The sequence below is a fragment of the Trachurus japonicus genome, chromosome 22 (assembly GCF_045865225.1).
Source record: "Trachurus japonicus isolate A0001 chromosome 22, Traja_1.0".
Lineage (NCBI taxonomy): Eukaryota > Metazoa > Chordata > Actinopteri > Carangiformes > Carangidae > Trachurus > Trachurus japonicus.
The window spans coordinates 28,712,781-28,736,051 of NC_140928.1; the positions used below are offsets into that span (position 1 = coordinate 28,712,781).

The 23,271-nt window shown below is 43.0% G+C and overlaps 1 protein-coding gene across 1 annotated transcript; it reads right to left on the reverse strand.

Annotated features, from left to right (window-relative positions):
* Positions 1-970: 970 nt before the first annotated feature.
* On the reverse strand, positions 971-19,783 carry LOC146964287 (uncharacterized). The gene is made up of 5 exons (XM_085766715.1): positions 19,190-19,783; positions 12,650-12,731; positions 11,965-12,479; positions 6,115-6,168; positions 971-2,263 (listed from the first exon to the last, which is right to left on the reverse strand). Exons 1-5 carry the CDS (start codon positions 19,256-19,258, stop codon positions 2,138-2,140), a joined length of 846 nt encoding a protein of 281 aa, XP_085622841.1. The 5' UTR covers positions 19,259-19,783; the 3' UTR covers positions 971-2,137.
* Between the last annotated feature and the right edge of the window lie 3,488 nt (positions 19,784-23,271).

Below are 23,271 nucleotides of genomic sequence, written 5' to 3' on the forward strand. Positions count from 1 at the left end.
AGAGTGGTCAAAGGTAACACCTTAACTACAGTGGGGGAAAAGAAGTATTTGCTGATTCTGTTAGTTTGCTCCCCCACAAAGACATGGATGGTCTGTAGTTTTTATGTTAAATTTATTTTAAAAGAAAGGCACAGAATATCAACAAAACATCCAGAAATAATACCACCTTTTAAAGGTTATGAATTAATTTATATTTAATCAAGTGAAATAAGGGCAAAAATGAGCAGGGAATCAAATATTTTTTTCCCCACTGTATGTAATACATATTCTTTTTATTTTAAGGGAAATAATGGCTGTAATAAGAAAGTTACGTTGAGTTTTTGGTCGATTAAAAAAACAGACTTTTTTGCAGTGGGCTTTTCACCTTTTCTTTTTTCTTCACCCAATCACATCAATCTGAAATTTCTCCCATGTCTCTCTCACTCAAGTCACAGTGTCTGGCATCAATTGCTCTGTCAATACTGAATAATTCAAAATAACTGAACAGGTCATAACATCTGGGACCTGATAGGTCCGGATCCGAGACAGCAGCCACCTGTCCTTAGGAAGGATAAGAGTGAACCAAATTTGGACACCTGAAAAGCAAAACCTTTTTAAATTAAATGTTGTCAATTGCCACATGGTTAGTATGAAAAACATTGATTTAGTGAAGCTTTCAAGTTGGATAATTCATTCACTGGTTCACTAATAAATTTAGTGGGAGCCTCCTTTGTCAAATTCAGGACCGGTAACTACTGAGTTTCAAGAAGAGGAAAACATTTAGTTAAGTATATTGTGACAAAGTGTGGCTGAATAATTAAAGGACCCACATTGTTTTAGTAAAGAGCAAAACAACGCTATTAAGGGCACTTGTTGCGCCGATTAATGTATCAGTTGTTCACTCATCAATTCAGATTTTTCCTTTAGTTAGTTTTTTTTTTACATCACAAGTCACATTACACATATTGACCCAAATAAAAAGATCACCACCTAAACAAGAGGCCACAGGGCATTTATTGAATAATTTTGTGCAACAGTGGACGAAAACATGTCAGTGTTACATTCACTTCAGCAAAACTTTAGTTACAGTGGTGACGTGTTTAATCAATGGATCGGCTCCTTCGAGAGCTGCGAACTAACTCAAGCTTCATTCAATACAACAGGAATGTGATTTCAAGGCATTAAGAGATCTTTAGAAAACACTGGGGTGTCTTAGATACACCAGTGGTCCTCTTCTACCTAGAAAGTAATGAGGTAAAATATTGAAAAAAAAAAAATAATGGCACACTACAAGTAGGCTATGCATAACACAGCACCAGTTACACTTGCCAAAGTGCAGCAAAACTATTCTCATACTTCCTTATGTCCATAGAGCGCTCTTTCTGCAAAACAGTGGAATTCATGCAAGGAAAGAGGAAACAAGTACTTAACTCTGACCTGGACTAAAAGTGACAAATTCATTAAGAAACGTACATCATCGAAGGTCTACTATTCAACTACATTCATACATGTTCTGTTATAGCTCGTTATGACCTGCATATTCAATAACACATCCAAAGAAGTAGTTTTTCAGACAGACAACTGTGACCACTGTCTATATTTATCGCAACAATAATGACTCACCTCACCATGTTAAGTATATGAAGTTACCAAGAGCCTTACAAGATGTCCAGCAATCACATCAAAGGAGAAAACCTTGGAACCATTTGATTGTCTTACATGCTTTATTTCCAACCAAAGCTAACGTAACGTGTCATCATGGTTGGCCTTGTCCCTTTGTGCCAACTCTGGTCCACAGTCCATGTTTCCATTCTTCATCATTGTTCTTCCAGTCACGGGATCTTTTCAGAAACAGCTATACGTTTGCGATACCTGAAGAATCCTTAGAGACGTTGTGTTTAGGCCACTTTTTTTTTTTTCTCCAAATGTCCCTGCTGATTTCACACAACTGAACAATTCTCATAGTGACAGCGTTACAGGGTGGGATTACCTGAGTGTGCAAAGAGTCCGCTCATCAAAAAAAAATGTCTTTCTAGTGGTCAGTTTCACATCAGTCCTTCCTTGATCTTGCTGCAGAAGCCACACAAAAGCAGCTGTCTGGGAATGAAGAGGAGGGGGTGGGGGGTGGGGGATAATATCTGGCGATGGATGAATTTCCTTATGAGCAGGGAGGATCTTCACACGGGGTCAGAGGGCTGCAGGGGGGCACTGTGCTCAAGGAGCGAAAGGCGAAGATGGAGGGGTCATAGGTATACCTGGGCGGAGGACGAGTGCCTGTCAGGTTCTGAGGACACAGAAGGACAGAGAGAGAGACAGCAGTGGTCAGTGACATGTCAGAAGTAGGTGTTTGGGTTAATCCAGCTTTTGAGCTTTACTGGATGTGAAAGGTGAGGATTACCTGCTGTCCCTGAGTTATGCTATTATTGCTCAGTTAGTATGCGTCACAGCGGTGACACTGGGTGTGGCCGTGTCTGAAAACCACAGTGACGCTGGTGGGTGACCACACCTCATTACAATATTTTCACAATGACTTTTTTCTCATTCACGCTGCAGGTTCAGAGACAGAAAATGCTTTTCCACTCAGACACATCCCCCTCTGAGCAGAACCGTGCCTCTTGTAGCTCTACAAGCCCTCCGTCTAAAATTAGCCCTGGTCATTCTCCTCCCTACAGGAAACGGCAGGAAATGACTTTGTTGGAGTTGGCAGTGAGGCAGCACTTTCTCCAGAGCCTGCTGAGAGGGAGAGAAGTTTGTGAGAAGGTGGACTAAGAAAGATTAGGAACTTGAGACGGGCTCACTGTAATCAGGAGCTGATCACATTGAAAATGGGAGTGTGTGGATAAGGACAGTTTTATATCTCGGTGTCACCTGTGAGAAGAGAGGAGGAGCTGGTTCCATTCACATGCCCACTGCTGCTGGAAAAGTACCAAGTGACATCAGTGCACATGAAAGAAGCCCAATGAACAGTGTGTGTGGAGCTACAGGTGTTGCTATGACTTCAGTCGACATCTTTGGGGACTTGGCACTGACAACTGAGCCGCAGTAACACAGCAACAATTCCCAAAACCTCTTGGAGCTGTTTTATCAACCAATGTTGATATAAACAGCTAAAAAGTGAGACGTGGAAAAACAAATGGCAGCCCAAGAACGAGTTACAGTAAAGTTGATAAATGTCAGCTGTGTTCAGATGTTCTCCATATGGGAGATGGAGTCTGTGGGACTGCAGGGAAGAGTCAAACATCTGGATGGATACCTATCCATGTTAGCCGTCCCTGCAGAGTAGTTCTGTGGTCACATCTGCTGCATGATGGACAGTTAAGGCCTGAGGGGTCAGGAAGAGTACAAGTCCCAAAGTACAAGGCCCCAGTTTGAGCAGACATCTAAAGCAGAGGTTGAAATTCTGATTTAAGACACTGGGGCCAAAAATGTTTTGTCTCGGGAGATTGTATGTAATTTTAGGTTCATCCTGTTGAGAATGGACAGGTTTTTCTGATTGTTCCCTCCTTAGCATTTCAGCAGTGGGGTTTGGTGTGTTAGGTTGTGTGGATGTTGTTGTACTAAAAAACTTTGGTGCAGCTTTTTTTAAATTTTTTTTTTTACACAATCTCCACTGTGAACAACACGTGTTTTGTAGGTAGGAGGAGGTGCACGTCAATGGCGTTCTCTTGCAGAGCTAGATAAGATGATGGTTGTGCTCTTATCATATATCAGTATATCAGTAAATATGAAGCTACAGCCAACAACCAATTAGCTTATCTTAGCATGAAGCCTGCACAGTAGTGAAAACAGTTAACCTCTGTCAGGTTCAGTCCATTTTGTTTCATCTGTAGAGAAACTCAAGTCAAGGCTTTGTGCTAAACTAAGCTAACATGCTACTATGAGAACTTCCCAAACAGTCAAACCATCCCCGTAAGATCTCATTGTTCACCTACTACAGTAACAGCAAAACCTCCAAGCCGTGGAGTTTACTAACACTCAAAACTCAAAACTCACAGGGCTGTGCTGTGCAGCACATTTCTCACTTCCACTCTCCATATCTGCAGCGTTTCCCTCACCTCCATCAATCTTCACCCTGCTCTCCGCCCAGCCTTTAACAGTGGCTGAAACCAGACGCCATCACTCTTGACTGCTGCAGCCTGGGGACCTCTCACCACTCTCCTATTCACCTCCAACCCCTGGAGGGGGAAGGCCTCAGCAGCAGCAGCTATGTTTCCCCCCCTCCTTAAAACACAAACATAACCACCATCATCAGCCTCCCAAACCTTCTTAACAACTCCCATGCTTGAATGCTTGAATCAAGTCTGGAAGCCGGGGCCCCATCCAGATCCAGTGTCTCATCTGGACACTGGCCAGGAAACTGGAGGCTGACAGATAAAAGGAGACGCAGGACAGAGGGAGAGAGGTAACAGCAGAGAGGGACAAGCTGCAGCGGTGAAAGAGAGATGGGTATGGAGTGGCACAAAGGGTAGAAAGAGTCAACACAGGCCTCTAAATGGCTCATCAGGCTACTGTGTATTTGCTTGAAGAAAAATCTGTGAAGTGGAATGTACCCAGTGTCCACAGACGTCAGCGACAGGGACAACAACACCACCGACTGCACCGGCAACAACCCAGGATAATGAGCCATATCTCTATGTATCAGTGGAGCTAAACAGATAGAAGCCGGCCAAGGCTATAAATGGAAAATGACTTCATCCCTGGAAACACTCCACCTCTTCTTCCTCCTCCTCCTCCTCCTCAGCTCCATCTCTCCTCTCCACTCACTCGTTCTTTATAAAAGACTCTCAAAGATGAGCCTGGGTTTGTTGCACATTTCCATGCATTACATGTTTGTACTGATCACACATACCTACGTGGAAGACTGGAGCAAACTGGGCGCTGCTACATCTGATGTCGGTGATGTCGGTGTGTGTGTGTGTGTGTGCGTGTGTGTGTGTGTGTGCGCGACCGTAAACAAGTGTGTGATGAGCTTCCATTGACACAAGCCCACACAACGTGATAATAACGTCACTTTTCTCACCACACTGTGCATCCTTCTGGAGTACCCTGCTCCGTGCCAAGATGCCCAGGCTTGTTCCAATCCACTTTCCAGCCTGCTCTCCTTACCCACTACAAATAAGATCAGCCCGTACACGGCTGCAGTGCTGAGCTGGTGGACGGTTCTTGGACAGAGTGACTGGGAAAACCGCTTGTACAGGAAGATCACAAGGACACAATCTTGGGGAAACACCTACCTAATGTTTACCAAGTTATTCATGCGAGTAAATGTGCACTTCTAAGAGCACAGTGGAAAGCTGGGTTATTAAAGGTTGTTGAGTGAGATCAAGAGATCAAGAGCACATTTTTTCCTTGACTTGCTGTCTTCGGTATGAGTGTAGCGAGCTGGGTTTGCCGTGTGCAGGAGGAATCTCACGGCGCTATCAGATTTTCAGACGTCTCGGGCTGGGCTCCGGGCTGGAGAACAAACGCTGTGGCCAGATGCTGTCCCAGTATGCACTTGGGTGGACATCAAGGTGCTCGCGATGAGACGGGGCCAGGCCGTTCGCAGGGGTCGAGCAACCACGCAACCTTTATCGTTGCTGTTTACGGACAACCTGATCTGGACTGCCTAATATGAGCATGCATAAAAGGAAGGGCCCAGTGTAGAACAGGAGTTATCTTTATCACAGCCATCACAACTGGTACCAGACCTATCACAGTGTTTCCAATACACTGATTTATCTGAGGCAGGCTGCCATTAAATGAACACTGACCACCACATGTTGATTTCATTACTATTTCTAATAAGTAAAATCTGATTTTCTTATTTCATTTTATGCACAGCACTCTCTCTTTCTCTCACAGTCAGACTGACCATTGAGAAATCCTACTGCATTCACAGGACTGTTTCTCTCTCGGTGCCTGTCATTCACAGGGTGCACAGAGAGCTGTACGTATTGTTCACTTATTTATTTGTCACAAAGTACAATGAAAATATTTGCAAAGAAAACACCTTAAATAAATATTATGTGGCAGCAGCTGCCACCACAAATAGAATCCGATTCAATTGGAAACGCTGTACCATAAATTGTTTGGATTCATCATGACAGATTACTACAAAAGCTTTTGTTCATTGCTGTGGGAAAAGTGACTCACCCGAATCTTTATAGTCCGTGTTTTTCCTCCGCAGTTCTTTTTCAGCAGCATTTTCTGTGGAGAACAATAACACAGTTTTAATTTCTCTCTCTCTCTCAACATTAAAACCTGCAGAACATTTGCTTGAGTAAACATTAAATTGAGCATTTAAGTAAATTCAACCATTGTTATTTGAAGGTTAACTTAACATTAAAACGGCCACATACTGTGTGATGTGAGCACCGACAGTCAATAAACACTGAAGCAGGATGATTAAGGAAGTGAGGAAAATCCAGCTGTCTCACTAAACTAAACACTCGGTCAATGAAGCTTATGCAATATCCTGTCTCCCACTCCCCTCCATGTCCACGCAGCTCCACTATTCTCAAAAACACAGTGGGGGTGGTGGGACCACACAATCATGGAATTGTCTGGTGTTGGGGAGGTAGCTTCTAAGGGGGAAGGGAGCTTAGGGAAGAATGGAAACACAAGACTCCTGCTGTTGTGATGTGGGAGAGAGCTGGTGTGCACTTGCCCTCATGCTCACCTCCTGCCAGCTCTTATCTTTTTTCATCCACGGGACTACAGTCAGATTGGGTGCAAGCTGCTCCAACAATTCTTTCTACTTAGTATTGAATTCAGCATAAAAAAAGCTGACAGATACATTTTCAATACGACATGTGATGACTGACTCAGCTTTCAATCATCAAACATGTGATTCCTATTTAAAAAACCGACGGGACTATCAACCTTTTATCCAGTTGACTCCAAACCTTCCATCAGCCTGATAGAAACATTAGATTTTCTCTCGCATACAGCACCGGCTGCAGCAGAATCACTCTGTTATTCACCACCAGCCCACACCACAGCCCTTTTAAACTACACACATACACACGCATGTCCAACAGGTCATGACTTGCCAACTAGGAATCTGTTGTGGCTGCCAGTTGGAGTGTTGTGTTTATTCATGAAGAACACAAAGTGTAAAATCCAATCTTGAAGAGGAGGATTCTATTATAGTTGGACGTGTGTTATTTATTCTGTTGTTGATTCAGTGACTTATATAAAGATATTCAGGCCCCTTGTGTTCCCTCTCTCTGAATCCTGCTATCCAAAACAAGCAGCTCTGGTTTTCTTTACACAAACAGAAAATACCACCATGTTTCTATATAAGAGAACAGTCATTACAACTGCATATTATGTTTGATATTGATATATGTAAGTATTAGGTAGCAAAAAGAAATTATACTTAGAAACATTAAAAATACAATATTATATCTAATGCTTAGTAAATTGATACAATATGTATCCAATACACTGTTATTTGAGTTGAGAGACAATATTTATTCTCTTTTATAGTTGCATTGCTGGCATGCAAAGGTCCAGTCAGCATCTTCCACATAAACACTTGTTCTCTCCTCATAACCAGGCCGACCAACAGTGGCTGTGTCACATCTGAGCAATTGGTCATGGATTAGCATGCATGAGGGATTATGAGAGACCAAAGGAAAACAGCCTGCTGACCCTGTCACCCTGCCTTTAATAAAATTAGGAGATAAATAAACGCATGGCTCAGGCGGCGGCGTACAGTCACACGGGGGGCGACCGCCATTCCGAAGGACCACCATTCCGACGGTCTGCCAGTCCGAAAATTCCCGAAGGTCCGTCATTTCGAACTTCCCGAGGGGCCGCCGTTCCGAATGTGTTTTATTTTGAAAATTGACCGGATTCTCTCGTGGTTTGACTTCCTGCCCGGCTTGACACGACGCGCCGTGGGGACAGCGCCCGACCGGCCCCTCCCCCTCCGCCTCCAAAGTTTCACCCAGGTGCGAGTCTGATGCATTACATCCATGGTCTGATGCAGCCGCGGCACTCCTGCTGAAAATAAATGTCCTTGCTCTGTGCTTTGGTTAGGTTTAGGCAATGTAGAAAGGAGTTGGTTAAGTTTAGTAAAAAGGTTAGGTAGAGGCCAATAAAATCGCAGTTAATATGTATCTCCCCCGGGAGTCGAACCCTGATCCACCGCGTCAAAAGCAGATGCTCTGACCACTACGCTACCACCGCAATTAGGCTAGATTACTCCGTGCCGTAAACCATTCAAGATTTTTTCAGGTTCGGAATGGCACCCTTTCTTTCAGGTTCGTAATGGCACCCTTTTCCCATAAATAATTAAGGGTCGGCATTCCGACAAATTAAAGTAAACGTTCGGAGTGGCGGCCCTTCGGAATGGCACCCTGGAACCCAGTCACACGGGGGCAGCCTCGCAAACTTCAAATCAATAACATCAGTTCAGAGTTTTGGGGATTACAACTGGACTCATTCATTTAATAGTTTCATAGGGACTTCCAGTGGGGAACAATTAAAATACTGTCAGTATCTGGTCCAAAATGAGCCATCTTCGCCCCTATGCACATGAGACAAAAAGCTCCTGATCCTCAACACCTTTTTTGCTTTTTCTAATAAAAAAATATTTTAAAAAGCCATATAGTCAACTCTCTTTCTCCAGCAGCGGATGTGTTAAGGAGGTGACATGGTGTGTAAGCTGTGTTGAAAGAAGTTGTCCAGCTAAAGGGTTAATGGGAGACTGGAGCTGAGTCTGCTAGCTACCTCTGTAGGCCCCCTATTGTATTCTCTGCAGCACCTCCCATTCCACTTGACCGAGTGTGCACACACTCTCACACACACACACTGGGGCAAGATGTACACAGACGCACACACACACACACACACACACAGCAACAACCTCACAGACAGGAGGATGTACACATGCAGACACAAAAAGACAGGCAGGATGACAGACGCGTACCCCCCATACACACATACACACACACACACACTCTTTCTCTCCTCCTCTTTCTTCTCTTCACCCTTCTCATCGCTGCCCGCTGTCTCTCATCATCTGTTCTTTCCCTCTAAAAACCCCATGGACATATGGACCCCTGAAACCTGCAGTTTCTCTCTCTGCAAATACACACACGCACACAAACTCACTGACACACACAAACACACACACACACACATTTCCATCCATGGTGTGGGCCAACAAGTCTATTGGATTTTAATGATTAGTGGACCAGCTTCTCCATGACTCATTAGTGGCTGTCGTTTTTCTGTTGTTTGTTTAATCCTCTCCTTCTGCCTCCACCCCTCCATCGTTTCCCCTCGCTCGCCAGCCTTTGTGAGAAACGAGGGCGGACATCTGCCGTCCGTGCCTCCCTCTCCTTCATCCCTCTCCAGCCAGACCACCGTGGTGGCAAGCGTTCGGCCGTGGAAAGTGAACACTTTGTTTGCTTGTGTGAGCGTGCTCATTTGCGTGGCCGTGTGTGTGTGTGTGGAGGGTAGTCGGGTAGACTGCAGGGACATCATTGTATTTTTGGATTGAATCCTGACGTTACAGTTTGAGCTGCTCAGGGGGAAGTGCTACACTCATCTGCTGTTTGTGCTGAGAACATTTTTAGTGGACTGTACAGTACACGCTGCTACAGAGGAACATTTTATTGCTATTGCTAAGAAATGCACTTCCACTACTGGCCAAGTGGGTTTTAGACATGAAAGGGAATCTGATTTGGCTGCAGAAAACGAATATTGCTACACAGAAGACCTCAGCTTACCAACTATGTAGGAATAAAAAAGAGAGAAAATACAAAATACATAATCAATTCTCAACTAAATACTGTAAGTGAGGTCTTGCAAAGTGCACAGTCTGGGTTGATTTTGGACTGTGGTAATTAAGAGGCCTCCAAGCTTAATAGCTGAATTGAAAGTTGATCTGGGCAGTCCTCACATTAAAAATCCTATTGAGTGTAACAGATAATTCATCTGGGAGACAAATAGTGTAATAAATAAGCTGATAATTCACCATTAAGTGCTCTGAGAACAGTGAGTTACACTGTGCAGTGATGGAAGCCCACTGAGACTACAACTATACTTCCAAGTTTGAGATACTTTATTTGAACATTTCTCTTTCATGAGTTCATACTTGAACTTGACTACAGCTGGAGTGAAAAATGTTTCTTCTTAATCCACTTTATGTATTTGACTGGTATTGTTACATACAAATTAGGTACAATAAATCTGAGGGGATATAATTTAGTCTTGTTTTTAATTTAATTTTTGCAGTATTATATTATTGTTTTTACAAACATCTGAGTTATTCCAAAGCCCTTCTAGGCAAGTCAGGCCACTCGGCGGCCATATTGGCGACGCTTCGAAAAGCCCAAGAAGACCAGACGCCTATCTAATTGAATGGAGGGGTGGTCAAATCCACCCTTTAACGTGATAGCAGGACGGAAAAAACATACAGACGTGCTAGCCAGTGAAATAAGATACAAATAAAAACCAAAAAAACATAAACTTTACCGCAGAATGACGTTTAAATCGCTATTTTTCCACAGGGAGTACTCAACTGCGCATGCGCGTGGATTTACGACACTGCCGTCACTGTACGGCTGTAACGGCTGAGTCCGTGATCTAGCAGCAGCCCGAGCATACCTACACCACCTACACCGGTCTGCCCTGCTCTACCTGGAGACATATCGGCATGAGTCTGGAGATTTTTGCCCAAAAATAAACGCTAGACTTTCATGAAATCCGTCTTAATCATCACCTATGGGCTCCTAGTTCTGTGTGTGGTAACTGTGTCTGCTCCCCCTCCCACGATCCCCACTAACGTTAGCTGTCTCGGATGCTATCAAGTGCTAGCATGTCGTCTCAGCAGCAGCAGTCAGTTAAAATAAATAAATACAGTCCGAGTGAACCGCTGGAGCCACGGACTGATTACCGACCATCACTGACAACTAAAGCCTCGACCGGTAACAAGTATGAGGGGCGTTGTGCTGCGCTAGCTCGATGCTAACTTCGACTAGCGGTTAGCATCCGCCGCTAGCTTCGGTTAGCATCCGCTGCTAACAGCAGCTTCTCAGCTCACAACAAGCCTCTCGTACTCGGTACAATAAAACAATAGAGGCTCTCGTTATTAATGGTGACGGTGTCTATCGGTCCACGGCTCCAGTGCTTCATCCGGACTGTGTTTTTTATTTTTTTGGAGTGGACTGCTACTGCTGCTGCTGCTGCTGCTGCTATCATGGACAGGAGGCTAATGCTTAGCCCCAAGGGAGGGGGCCCAGTTTGAATGTTTAGGTTAAAAAATGAAACGAACAAAACTATACATTCAAAAATTAAATTAAAGAAAAGGTGGACTAATCGGTTCATTGTAAAACACTTATTGATGTGAATGAGGTGAATTCTGTATACGTAGCCCCGAGGTAGCTCTTTCGTTCAGCAGCACACACCTGAAGCTTCACTTTTCATTAAGACCAACCAATGTGGCTGCCAAATTAACAAGCCGGCAGTAAACCTCTAAAACTCCGCGGGTAAATGTAACAGCTTTCCTCCAGGATGAGGAGCCGCTCCCGGTCGCCGGTGGCTCTGCACTTTTCCGAAAACCTTAGAGTAAATGTTCAACCTGACCACATACAGTACACACGGTGCTAAAGCCGTGTTGTTGTTGCCACCAGGTACGTTTGTCTGTCGTAAATCTACTTGTGCGCATGCGCTGGTGCAACAACATGATTGGCCTAGTTCAGCACTGGCAACGCAGGTGATTGGCTGCTGGTGAAAAGGGGCGGGACATGCGCCATCTTTGGCGTCGCAGCTTTCCCCATTCAAAACGGGCAGAGTGGTCTGTCTCCTCATATTAGAACGTCTCTGGTTATTCCTCTGAAATTGTCATGCTGTAAAGTTAATAATGTCAATAAAGATATATAATGTCAATGATTAAAATTCTAGACTAAATTCTAAAATGTTTATGCAGAGGCTGGTGCTGGTAAAAAGTCAGACATACTGTATGTATCCACAGCTTAGACCACTAACCTGTTGCATTTTCTCCAGGTCCAGACTGGGCCTCCCCGGCTCCCCGCTGTAGCTGTGTCGATACTTTCGATAAGGTGCTGCCTGCTCAAAGTGGGTCAAAATAATGGGCCGTGCCACCGGCTGCACCACCTGCAGCTGAAAGCGCATGGGCGGCGGCTTGAGACTGCGCGGTGGACTGGAGCTGAAAAGCACAGGGCTGGGGGAGGCGGCCAAGCAAGCGCCCGGCTCGACCAGCGGCCTGGCGGAGGCGGCCGGCGACCTGCAGCCACAGAGGTCCCGTACCTCCTCGTCACTGGAGGCGCTGCTGTGGTGGTCGCCGTGGCGCTGTGGGAGCGCAGACACCCACTTCCTGGTGTCGCCGCAGCTGATCCGCTCCAGTTCTTCCTCTGAAGAGTGGCGATCCAGGTTGGCATCTAGTAGTAGGCGCAGGCGCCGTAACCGGGCCGGAGAGAGGGGGCCCTGGTTGTGCTGCTGGCTGGTGGCCAATGGGGTGAGGGCGCAGTTTCTCCGTCTCTCTGGAGGAGTAGATTAACAGGAAATGTCAAAGGAAAGTTGAAGACATGGTTGCAAAAGAGTTTTCTTATCAAGTAGCACATTATGTGTTGATCTGAAACATTTAATTATAACGTGTGTAAATAAATGAATGACGGGGGAGGCAATCATTTATTTGCCAGTGGTCACATACCTCTGTCAATCTGTGCAAGTTCCTGGTTCTCTCCCTCCGAGTCATCACTCTCCCCTCCCTCTCCACTGCCATGGTACGAAATCTGGAAAAAGGATTCAGTTTGAGTTTGGACTGTAGGTCAAACACACTCATTAACCTCTTCCATGTTATAAATAAAATGCTACTCTTTCATTTGGCCTCAGATCAATCAGATTGTGAAAGCTGATTTTAATTCCATTTAATCCTCAGAAGATCAGAGTAACTCAATCAAAATAAAAAGTTGCAATTAGAGCTGCAATAATTAATCGATTAATCAAACAATAATCGATTATTAAATTATTCGTCAACTATTTTGATAATCGAATAATCAGTTTGAGTAGAGAAGAAAGAAAGTCCAAAATCTCTGATTTCAGCTTCTTAAATGTGAAAATTTCTGGTTTCTTTCTTCCATCATGACAATTAATTGAGTATCTCTTTGGTTTGTGGACAAAAGAAGACAATTGAGGATCACTTTGTGGTTTGAGAAACACTGATTGACATTTTTCAGCATTTTTTAACAACTAATCAACTAATCGTTTAAATAATCAACAGATTAATCTGTAATGAAAATAACCATTAGTTGCAGCTCTAGTTTTTTTTAAGTTTGCCACAAAATCCAACTGTAATCTGAAACATCTCTGTTCATCTTTCAAAGAATTAATATTCGATAGATTCGACAAAACAGTTGAAATAGCAGAATCAATGCCAACGCACGACTCCTCACTGCGAGCCGCCATTGTAGTTTGACTCAAACCGTCGCTTCAGCGCTACGTCACACCTCAGAAAGTCCCGCCCGGCGATCCTGATTGGTTCATTATTTTTTGCTCCGGGGAAGAAGTTTGCATTGGCCTCGAGTCCAGACCCTTGTGTGAAGCTGAGCGTAGCGCCTCTGGTGGAGCTTTGCGGAACTACAAGGGTCTGGCGAGAGCCAGGCTAGAGGCAAATATAAGCTGACAGTAACGATGTGGCCTTTCCTTCCCCTCGGGGAACGCCTCGGAGGTTGTTGCCGATGGAACACAACAACAGAAATACATTTTATCACATATGCAACTCACTTGTTGGACACGGGTTGGAGTCTATCACTGTAAACTACAACACTTACGTCTGTCACGATATACTGTCTGTGATAATTACATGTGTCAGATGATCACACTGACACTCACATTAAATTTGTTACTTTGAACCACAACAGGCAACTTCAGTTACAGCTTTCTGCTTTGAGTGACTTCCTCATTTCACCTAGCACACATGTGCACTATCATCAGTAAAATAACCACTCCATCTGAGAAATTCCTATTTATGCAAAGCAGGCCTCTGTCAACAGACCATAATAAAATCCGAGCATGCAAATGACATCTGGGAGTGTTACATATGAATGTGCAAGTATTTGAATAGGTTCTGCTCCCAACGCTGTTTAAGGCACTCAGTCATGCAGTGCAAATTTGATGATTGTCAAATATTTGTTTTCTCACATTATCCAGTATCAGGATGTAAGAAATTATTGTAAGGAGAGAATGAAGCACAGTGCTTAGTGCGTTGGTACACAGTTAGTTATATACACAGCAAACACTGAAGTTTACAGCGACACAGGATGGCAGGGCTTTCCTAACAGGAGGTAAATGACAGTTTCACCATCATACAGCACTTCACTGTGGTATCATCATTCCAGCTCCAATATGATGTGACATTAAATGGATGCTTTATATCATTTTTCTTACTTCTGTACATTTAGATTTAACAGATTCAATGTATTTATTTATTTCTGGGCCCTTTCAGTTCATTCTTTTTTCAGCTCTTGTGTAATGCTGTAGTTAAGCCTGGATTGCACTACTCCAACCTGGACAGGTCAGTCAGCTCATACTATAATCCTTGCAAGTAAGCATCAACACAGCCTTTCCTGAAGTGTCAGTTTTGGATAAAGAGCAGTAGGCTACTACTGCAGTGCTGCCCCTTTATCAAGTGCAAAGGTTAGAAAATATCACAGCTGTGGCTCGTTAGGACAAAATGTCATCATTTCAGTACAGGTGAATTAAAATGTACTGTGGATTTGTCAGGATGGTTGAATACATGAAGTGAATTCACAGGCACAATTCACAGTTGTATGCTGGTGTACAGTATGTACTCTGAGAAGACAACTGATATGGTTGTGGTTTACAGAGGAGAAGGTACAACATGTGCAAGAAGCACAGAAACCCAATCAGATGTTCAATCAGGACCACCCACAGTCACACCCTTTCCCACATGCTTATTAGTCATTAGCGTTGCATTCACAGTGAAAACAAACTGCAGTGAAGGAGATGTGTTGAGATGAAAACAAGTGTGAAGATGACATTTAAAAGCTAAATGACCTTCTACTGCTGCTCCCAGACTCCTGCAATTACAACATTCAAATCTTATCTTCAAGTGAATCTCTGACGGTGGTTTTCATCAACTACTAAATTTGGCTCCACCACTACTTTGCATGACAAATATTCAAATTATGTTTGAGGTAAGGATCTGGTCTGCTAGCAGCCATGATAGTAGCATTGTCCTGCAGAGCAGCACACAACCATGAAGGCTATTCTGTCCACACTCTTAAGTTGTCAACAAGTTTTGCAGTGTGTTTGAACAGCAAATAGTATTCATAAAGTTTTCTAAATGTAGGCTATATGCTTAAATCCATAAAGATGCATTAGAGAATATACAGTAAACTAAAGTGTCAGGGAGAACGATGACAAGTCAACTCCTATAATTTGGAAGACTTTATATCACAGCCTTGTGATTTATAGATAGCAATGTTAAACTTTATTACTCACACTGCCTACACTAGTGTGTTTATGGACAAGTAGTTGCAGACTGCATGATATTATTCAGACAGCTGAAGCACATAAGCAAAGAGAAAGTAAGACTCTATGAAACTTTAAAGCATACAAACTGCTTTTGTGCATGCATGCAGATCCAGACAAAGAGTTGTGTGTTTGTGTGTCAAGAACAGTTGAATGAAATCCTTGTCAGTCCCTTGCAACACTGAGCAGCTTGCTAAGCTGGATCAATGGCAATGTCACAGCGTACGCACACCACCCAGTTCACACACATATCAGCTTTGCTTTGTCCTTCCACACAGACATGGACACTGTCCCTCTCAGTCCCCCTCTCTCCTGAAAACACACCACACAGGGTCAGAGATCCAGAGCCGATCCACTTTACCTCGTACTCCAGTGGATCTTCCCCATAGCGCAGCAAAGTAGTCATGATTAGTGTAAGCTGGGATGTGTACTGTAACACTGCCTGAGAGACCTTTAGTCCCTTGTCAATTACCCTGTAATGGTCACTCAGCCCCCGGTCAGCCAGCAACCACTGCTGCAAACCTCTAACTCAAATATGATCTTATTTACTAATGAAAACTGGATAGTGTCCACAGCAAGCCCCAAACTAAATCAGACAAGAGATAATAATAATTCATCTTTAATCAAAACGCTGGATGTAAATATTCAGCTGTAATGGATTCACAGCAGACTGCTGACTGAGGAGTGCTGCCACAGCCAACCTTGGTTAGCTTGTGTTATGAACGCAATGAGAAGTTTTGTAAGATGTTGACATTTGTAATGTTGGGAGGATCTACAATTCTACACTGTAAAATGACCCACTAAGTGTCTTTGTCACAATTACATAACACAAAATCCTAAGAATCCGTATGAAGATCATTTTGCATGTGGAATAGACTGGTTTATGACACTTTCAATTATCAGTATAAGCCTTAAACCTCAGGCGATAAAGTGGACTACTAAGTCACTGCAGTGGCCCTTTAAAGGTTACTTTCAGTTTACCGCAACTTGTTTTGTCTACTTTAAGCCTTATCATTTCTATGAGTAACCATTGCCTTGTACACACAACAGTCATGGAAGAGAATTGGGAGACTTGGAACACTGATAAGTCAGATAATCAGACGTGTTTTTAGCAAACCCGCAGATGACACAACTTATTTGGAAGAAAAAACAAAAGGCACAGTCATCGCCGTTTACAGACTTCCTGAGTGTTTGTTTAGTGATGTTATCATCTTCATAAGAGTAAAAAGGTAACCTGGCAAGTACAATGCTAACGTGACTGACATGCTGATACCAAAACTCTAAGAGTTTCTGTTTCCATCATGGAAAAGTCACACAACACTGGTTGGTGCTGGCTGATGCTTTTCAGACCAATGCAGTATCCCAAACCAGGTTCCCCATCTGCTTTAAAGGGATAGTTCAACATTTTGGCAAAATGGCCCATTGCCATAATCCCTATAGTCATAGTAGTATGTTAATTACCTTTATTTGTCGGTGCATGTTGTTTTGAGAGAGAGGCGCAGAGACATGGCACACGGAACTTTCGGTTTTCCCTAAATACACAATCCAACAACTCCAAAACACTCTGGTGGACAAGTTGTGAACTGCACATTGGCCAATCGCCACGCTATGAAATAATATTACGAAACAAAGTTGTTTTCAATGTAAATGCGTAGCCGGAACTACATTCACGTACATGGCTGCTGGGCGGAGTGATTTCAAAAACACAAGTAGTTCCGAGTATTAGGCTATTATACATGTGTCGTAATGTTACAAAATTATACGTTATGATTTCATAGTGTGGTGAATGTGCAGGTCACAACTACTCAACGAGAGTGTTTGAGTTGTTGGATTGTGTATTTAGGGAAAACCGAAAGTTCTGTGTGCCGTGTGCGCCTCTCTCTCAAAACAGAATGCACCGACAACAAGTAATTAACATCCTCCTATGACTATCAGAGAGCTCCAGACTAACATTTTTTACCTGAAGCAAAGTGGCCCCCTAACTTAAAATTTTAACACTACAATCAACTTTTGCGCTACAACAGTTCAAATCTGCTTCAACTGATAACATCAATGTAAAGGTTGCACATCAGTCCACTTTTTGTAAACTTTAAAGTGATCATGTGCATAAATTTTTTTTTTCTTTCTGATTTAACAGTTGCGATCGTTTCCTATGGGAACTCCTTTGAATAAACCCGGTGTATCAGTTCCAAAAGGGATGAGGCGCAGCGGTCTGGTGCTAGCGGTAGGATATAGGCAGCAGTCCTACCGTTCACTTTTCCCATCACACTAACCACTTTCAGCAGAAGGAATCCTCCAACTGAGCAGAGCAACAAACACAAACAAAAGCAGACAATGGGGATGGCACACTTTCCCCTGTATCTGTAGCCAGGCCTTTGAACAGGAGCGCTTTGGCACAAAATGGCTGCCATGCGACTATACAGTTGGTTGACGCACAATAGTGTTGTGGATGGAGCAAGTTAGTGACCCATGCAGGATACAATTCACCCTCCTACTCACCAAAAAGAGGCATTATGCAAACTGAGCAGGCAGCAACAATTGAGCAGCACTTCAACAGACTCTGTTGCGGAAAATTGGGGGTTACAGATGTAGATGCTGACACCGAGGTTTTCACTGAAATGGTCTTTTTTATAGCACTTTTATACGTCCAGTCTTCCCATTTGTGTGTGTGGAACCTGGACTCTTCTTCCTGTGCACGCGAGACAACTCTGGACAGAGTGTCAAACAACAGATTCTGAGTCAATGAGTGTCCGTATGAGGGTGGAAGAGTTTGTTGACATGCCACATGTTTGCTGACGTGTTTGTGTAGCAATGTGGATCTCCAGTTCCTTCTTGTAAACATCTGGCTGGGCCCTGTGAGCTACAGAGAGTGCATTCCTTCAAACGTAGTAATGAATGGACCGAGGTGCTTGGGAGCAGATAGAAGAGCAAAACAGCACACGCTTGAATATCAAAACACACACGCTGACAAAGTCTGCGTACGGTGTGTCATCTGACTCAGGGCTCAGTGCTGGTTCCGGTTCCGGTTCCAGAACCCAATTTTGAACCGTTGTATGGATGGATTTCCCTTTGGGGCTTAATAAAGTAGACTAAAGCAGTTCTTATCTTTGAACTTGGGGTAGAGGGCCAAGGCTGGGTTCACTCTAACGACCAAATAATTACACTTAAAAAACTGAAGGATTACTGAGACAGCAAAAAAATAATAATAATAATTTGCCACTGTTGTGTTTACTTCTGCCTGCACAGTATACTCCCACTTTGGTTCCACTTGAACTGGTGTGAACGCTGCTGGTTGAGCAGAAAGCACCAGGTTCTGGGACTCCAGAACAGAACCAGAACCGTGTCTGACTGAAAGCACCCTCTGTGTCACTCTATCAGTGTGTGTGTGTGTGTGTGTGTGTGTGTGTGTGTGTGTGTGTGTGTGTGTGTGTGTGTGAAAGAGAAAGAGAAAGGAGTGTTAATGAACTCAGTGTAACCCTGCTCAAGCAAGGTTACAAGCTCACAGTGTTGGAGCTGCGCAGTCAAACTGGCCTACAAATGAACAAGTCACAAGACAAAAGTAAAGCACAGTGAAGCTACTTTCTGTCAGCTGTGCAGCACTGTGTCGAGCTCAGCACAAGAGTGCATGCAACTACAAACTGCGCCTTTAAATAATGTTGTGTTGCTGTTAAAAGTGCAGTTTAATAGTCAAACTTACCTTCAGTTGGAAAGGATGAATCTCATTGAGTGAATGTCTTCTTAGTTTCTTCGTCAACGTCTTTAGCATGTTTTTTTTTTCTTTTCTTTTCTTTTTTTCTTTGTTTCTGACTTGTTTATGGCTTGTCCCCTATAATTACTACTGTTTCTTCTGTGACGGTTACAACTTCATTAGCTAACATGAGCGGCTTTTCCACATTTAAAACAAGGCACACGGGATTATCACTTGACTTCAAACTGTCGAGCTCGAGAGAAAAAAAAAAAGTCCAACAGCACGGAGAGCAGCTGCACAGCCTCGGCTCCGGGTTAGCTAGTGTCAAAAAACATGATACACCGAAATTGGTCAAACTGCGTAGATGTGGCTTCTCCTCATCGACTGTGCGTAGAGAAAAACTTGTTATTATCGAGTTCATTAGTCTTAACGCTGTTAGTGTGGACGGGGGTTGTTTTTCTCTTCGCCTGCACTCACCGCTGCCTCGGCTCACTCCCACAGTTAATTTCAAAGAGGTTGTCGAAATTAAAAGATAATATCAACTTGCTCGCATTCAGACACTCACACATACACGCACACTCACACACATACACACAGCCAACTGCACGCCAGCTACGCTGAACACACACACGGTACTCCTCCAGCCTGAGCGTACCGCCCTCTGATTGGCTGCACCGCTGACTGATGTCATATTTTTTCTCTGGAGAAGGAGGAGGAGAAGGGCTGAGAGTTAAAGCCACATTATCTTGTCTGTTTACTTCCTCTTATTCTAGCAGGACCATCATTTACATTCACTTACACACAAACACACGTACACATCCTATTATATTGTCTGTCCTCTGCAGAAAACTGTCTGCTTCTATCAACTGACAAACCAAACCTGCAGCCATCATTTCCTTGATGTTGACATTTTCTGTTTAGTAAAAGTTAATAAAAGTGTAAGATCAGTAGGCTACATTGTGTTTCTGTTTAATAGCTTTCCTTTCATCTAATCCATCTATTTCATACAGTAGGATTAAAAAAAAAACCTACTTCTACCTGTGGAATAACAGCTGTGTTTCATTTTGCTGCTGGCTGACTAATTAGTTAATTAGTAACACCAGTGCATCTCCTGCTTTGACTATACAGTAGAGGCACTTACATCCGTCCATATCTCCGACACACTGACAAACTGACACCAAGGCCATGTTGTTCAGTCTGTGTAGCTACTTCCCCTCTGCCAGCCCATAAACACCATATAAATATCTAATAAATGGTTGTGTTGTTGTGCACAGGACACAGTGTGTATTTGGCACTATTATCTGTGTATTCACCAGCAGCCTCCACCGATGGACACCAAGGAAGTTAATGTCACATATATTCATCAACATGTAGCCTATCTGGTTCCAACTACGTAACAGTGTTTTACAGGCTATTTGAATGAATATTTAGGCCTATACTGCCTACAAATGCTGAATCCTGTGTGTGTAGAGCGCGAGGGGTGAGTATAAAACTACACAGAACTACCGCAGTTCTTGCAATGACAGTCTAAAAGTGTGCATGCTTATGATTATACAAAACTGACTTTCAGTAGCAGACTTATAAGTAAAAGCACACAACACAGGAAAATGTCTCATACACAGGATATGAATGATGTTATAGGCCTATTGATTATTGATTATGTCACTGATTCATTGTTGTGTAAGTAGCACATGACTGTTAAAGCAGGTCAGACATCTCTCATTAAAAAACAAATGTGTCAAATTAATTTAGAAAATTATTTAGGAAATCTTGCCATCCTGCCACACTAGTTAAACACCTGCAGTTCCTCCATACAAGACTTGGTTTGGACATTGGTCATCACTGTAAAACCATATGCTTCAGCTGGAAAGAATAGCTTCAGACAGAAGACAGAAGTCTTTGAATTGCAAGGTCACCATAATTTGTTTAATTGAACTATAAAGATGAGTGTTTTCCAATGTGAACAGCTGCATGGACCACACGCTGAGGAGTGTCAACACTATAAGGCCCAGTGAAGGTCCATTTTGACATTATGAAAAAAAGAAAAGAAATATATACTGAAGTAGGTAAACACTGGGTTGTGGTTCAAGGGAGGAAAATCTTCTCAAATCTAAATAAATGCCAACACTCCCATTTATTAGGGCTTTCCACCTGTCATCTTTTTACAGCTGTTATTTCTGTCAGTATACCAGCTTCCAACAACAACCACACCTTTTTAAAGAGAGGCAGAGAGAGAGAGTGTGTGTGGGAGGGAGAGAGAGGGAGGACAAGTCAGGTGTAATTGGTGTAAGTGGAGCATCCAGTTTCAGTGATGTCATTCTTAGCAACCTCTGTCTTCACCAAGACGTCAGTGCATGTGCATACATGTCATGCAGCAGCAGCATTTGTTTTTTAATCAGTTTTAAAGAAATAAATGTATACACAAGGTGAAACTTAAAACTCATAAACACTGAATAGTCAAATCTTTAAGGGATAGTTCAACATTTTGGAAAACTGGCCCATTGCCATAATTCCTATAGTCATAGTAGTAGGCCTAGGTTCGTTACCTTTAATTGTCGGTGCAAGCTATTTTAGAACGGTGGAGCAGAGCCGCAAGCTGCTCAGAGCTACACTATGGAGGCTAATGGGATTTCTTGGTTTCCCTCATCAAACTCATCAAATCCACAATCCAACAACTCCAAAACACTCTCGTGGACAAGTTGTGACCTGCACATTCACCACGCTATGAGATAATAATGGAACGATACAAGACAGAGTTGTTTTTTCGCGGTAAATTCATGCAAAATAGCTAATGCTGTCAGGGGCAGTTTTCCGGCAAGCAGTCTCTGTATTTACCTCTAAAACAACTCTGTCTGGTAACGTCCTGTTATTATCTCATAGCGTGCAGATCACAACTTGTCCACCAGAGCGTTTTGGAGTTGTTGGATTGTGGATTTGATGAGTTTGATGAAGATAACCAAGAAATCCCATTAGCCTCCGTAGCATAGCTCTGAGCAGCTCACGGCTCTGCTCGGCTGTTCTAAAAACATCTTGCACCGACAAATAAATGTAACAAACCTACTGCTATGACTATAGGGATTACAACAATGGGCCAATTTGCCAAAATGTTGAACTATCCCTTTAAGTAAAACCATTGTAATCCTCCAGACATAACTCATTTGCATACCGTAACACCTTGGTGTACTGTTAAAGACCTGTGGTTGAGTGTGAGAGGTTTTCGCTCTCACCACCTGCGGTCAATGACCTGGTAAACTTTCCAGGAACCTGTGACTTGGCTCCAGGTCAAGCTCAATGCAAATCCAATTTACCACTGAATATAGCCAAAGAGTCAGCAGTACTCAAGACCTGTGTAACCTCTGAGAGGCTGTTTGTCTAATGAATATAAACAGCCCAAAAATAATGAGAGGAGAAACGTTTCCTTGTGATTATGGTCACACTGAACCCCATCGAGAGTCATGGGTTCATTATTTTTGACTTGGCATGTTTGGCCACATGAGGGCAGCATTTGTATTCTTTTAGAGGAAAGGAATAAATGGATTACGTCAAAGACAGGATCCTAGATTGTGAGGATGATCACACAAATCCTTTGAACAGCAGTGTGAGGCTGTGGTGGAGGTGGGTGCTGTAGGTCAGAGTTACAGTTACAAACATGACCACTGTCCTTTGAATGATGTTTAAAATAATCCATTCTATGAAGTATGCCAGTTCTATAATATATATCTTATAATAATATGTATATATTAGGAATGGGGATAAAATGTCCTTTTGTGAAAGTTTTTCTTCAGTTTTTTTATGTTTTCAATAAAAAGATATGATTTTTCCAAAGTACATACAATACAGCCTGCCTGAAGCATGGATACATTTCAACTATTTTCAGAAATGCTCAATTAATATCAAAGTAAAATTATACGACTTAAACTACTGAGTCCAAGGACAAATGCAGTTTTCTTCTTCTCTGTGTTGGTAATCCAACCATGTGATGATTCACACTTTGTTCACCTATGCCTGACTTCCATGTGAGGCAGGCTGACAACAGCAAATTCACTTCTAGTGAGTCGCAGCAAAATGTGATGATGTATTTGGGTGAAGGC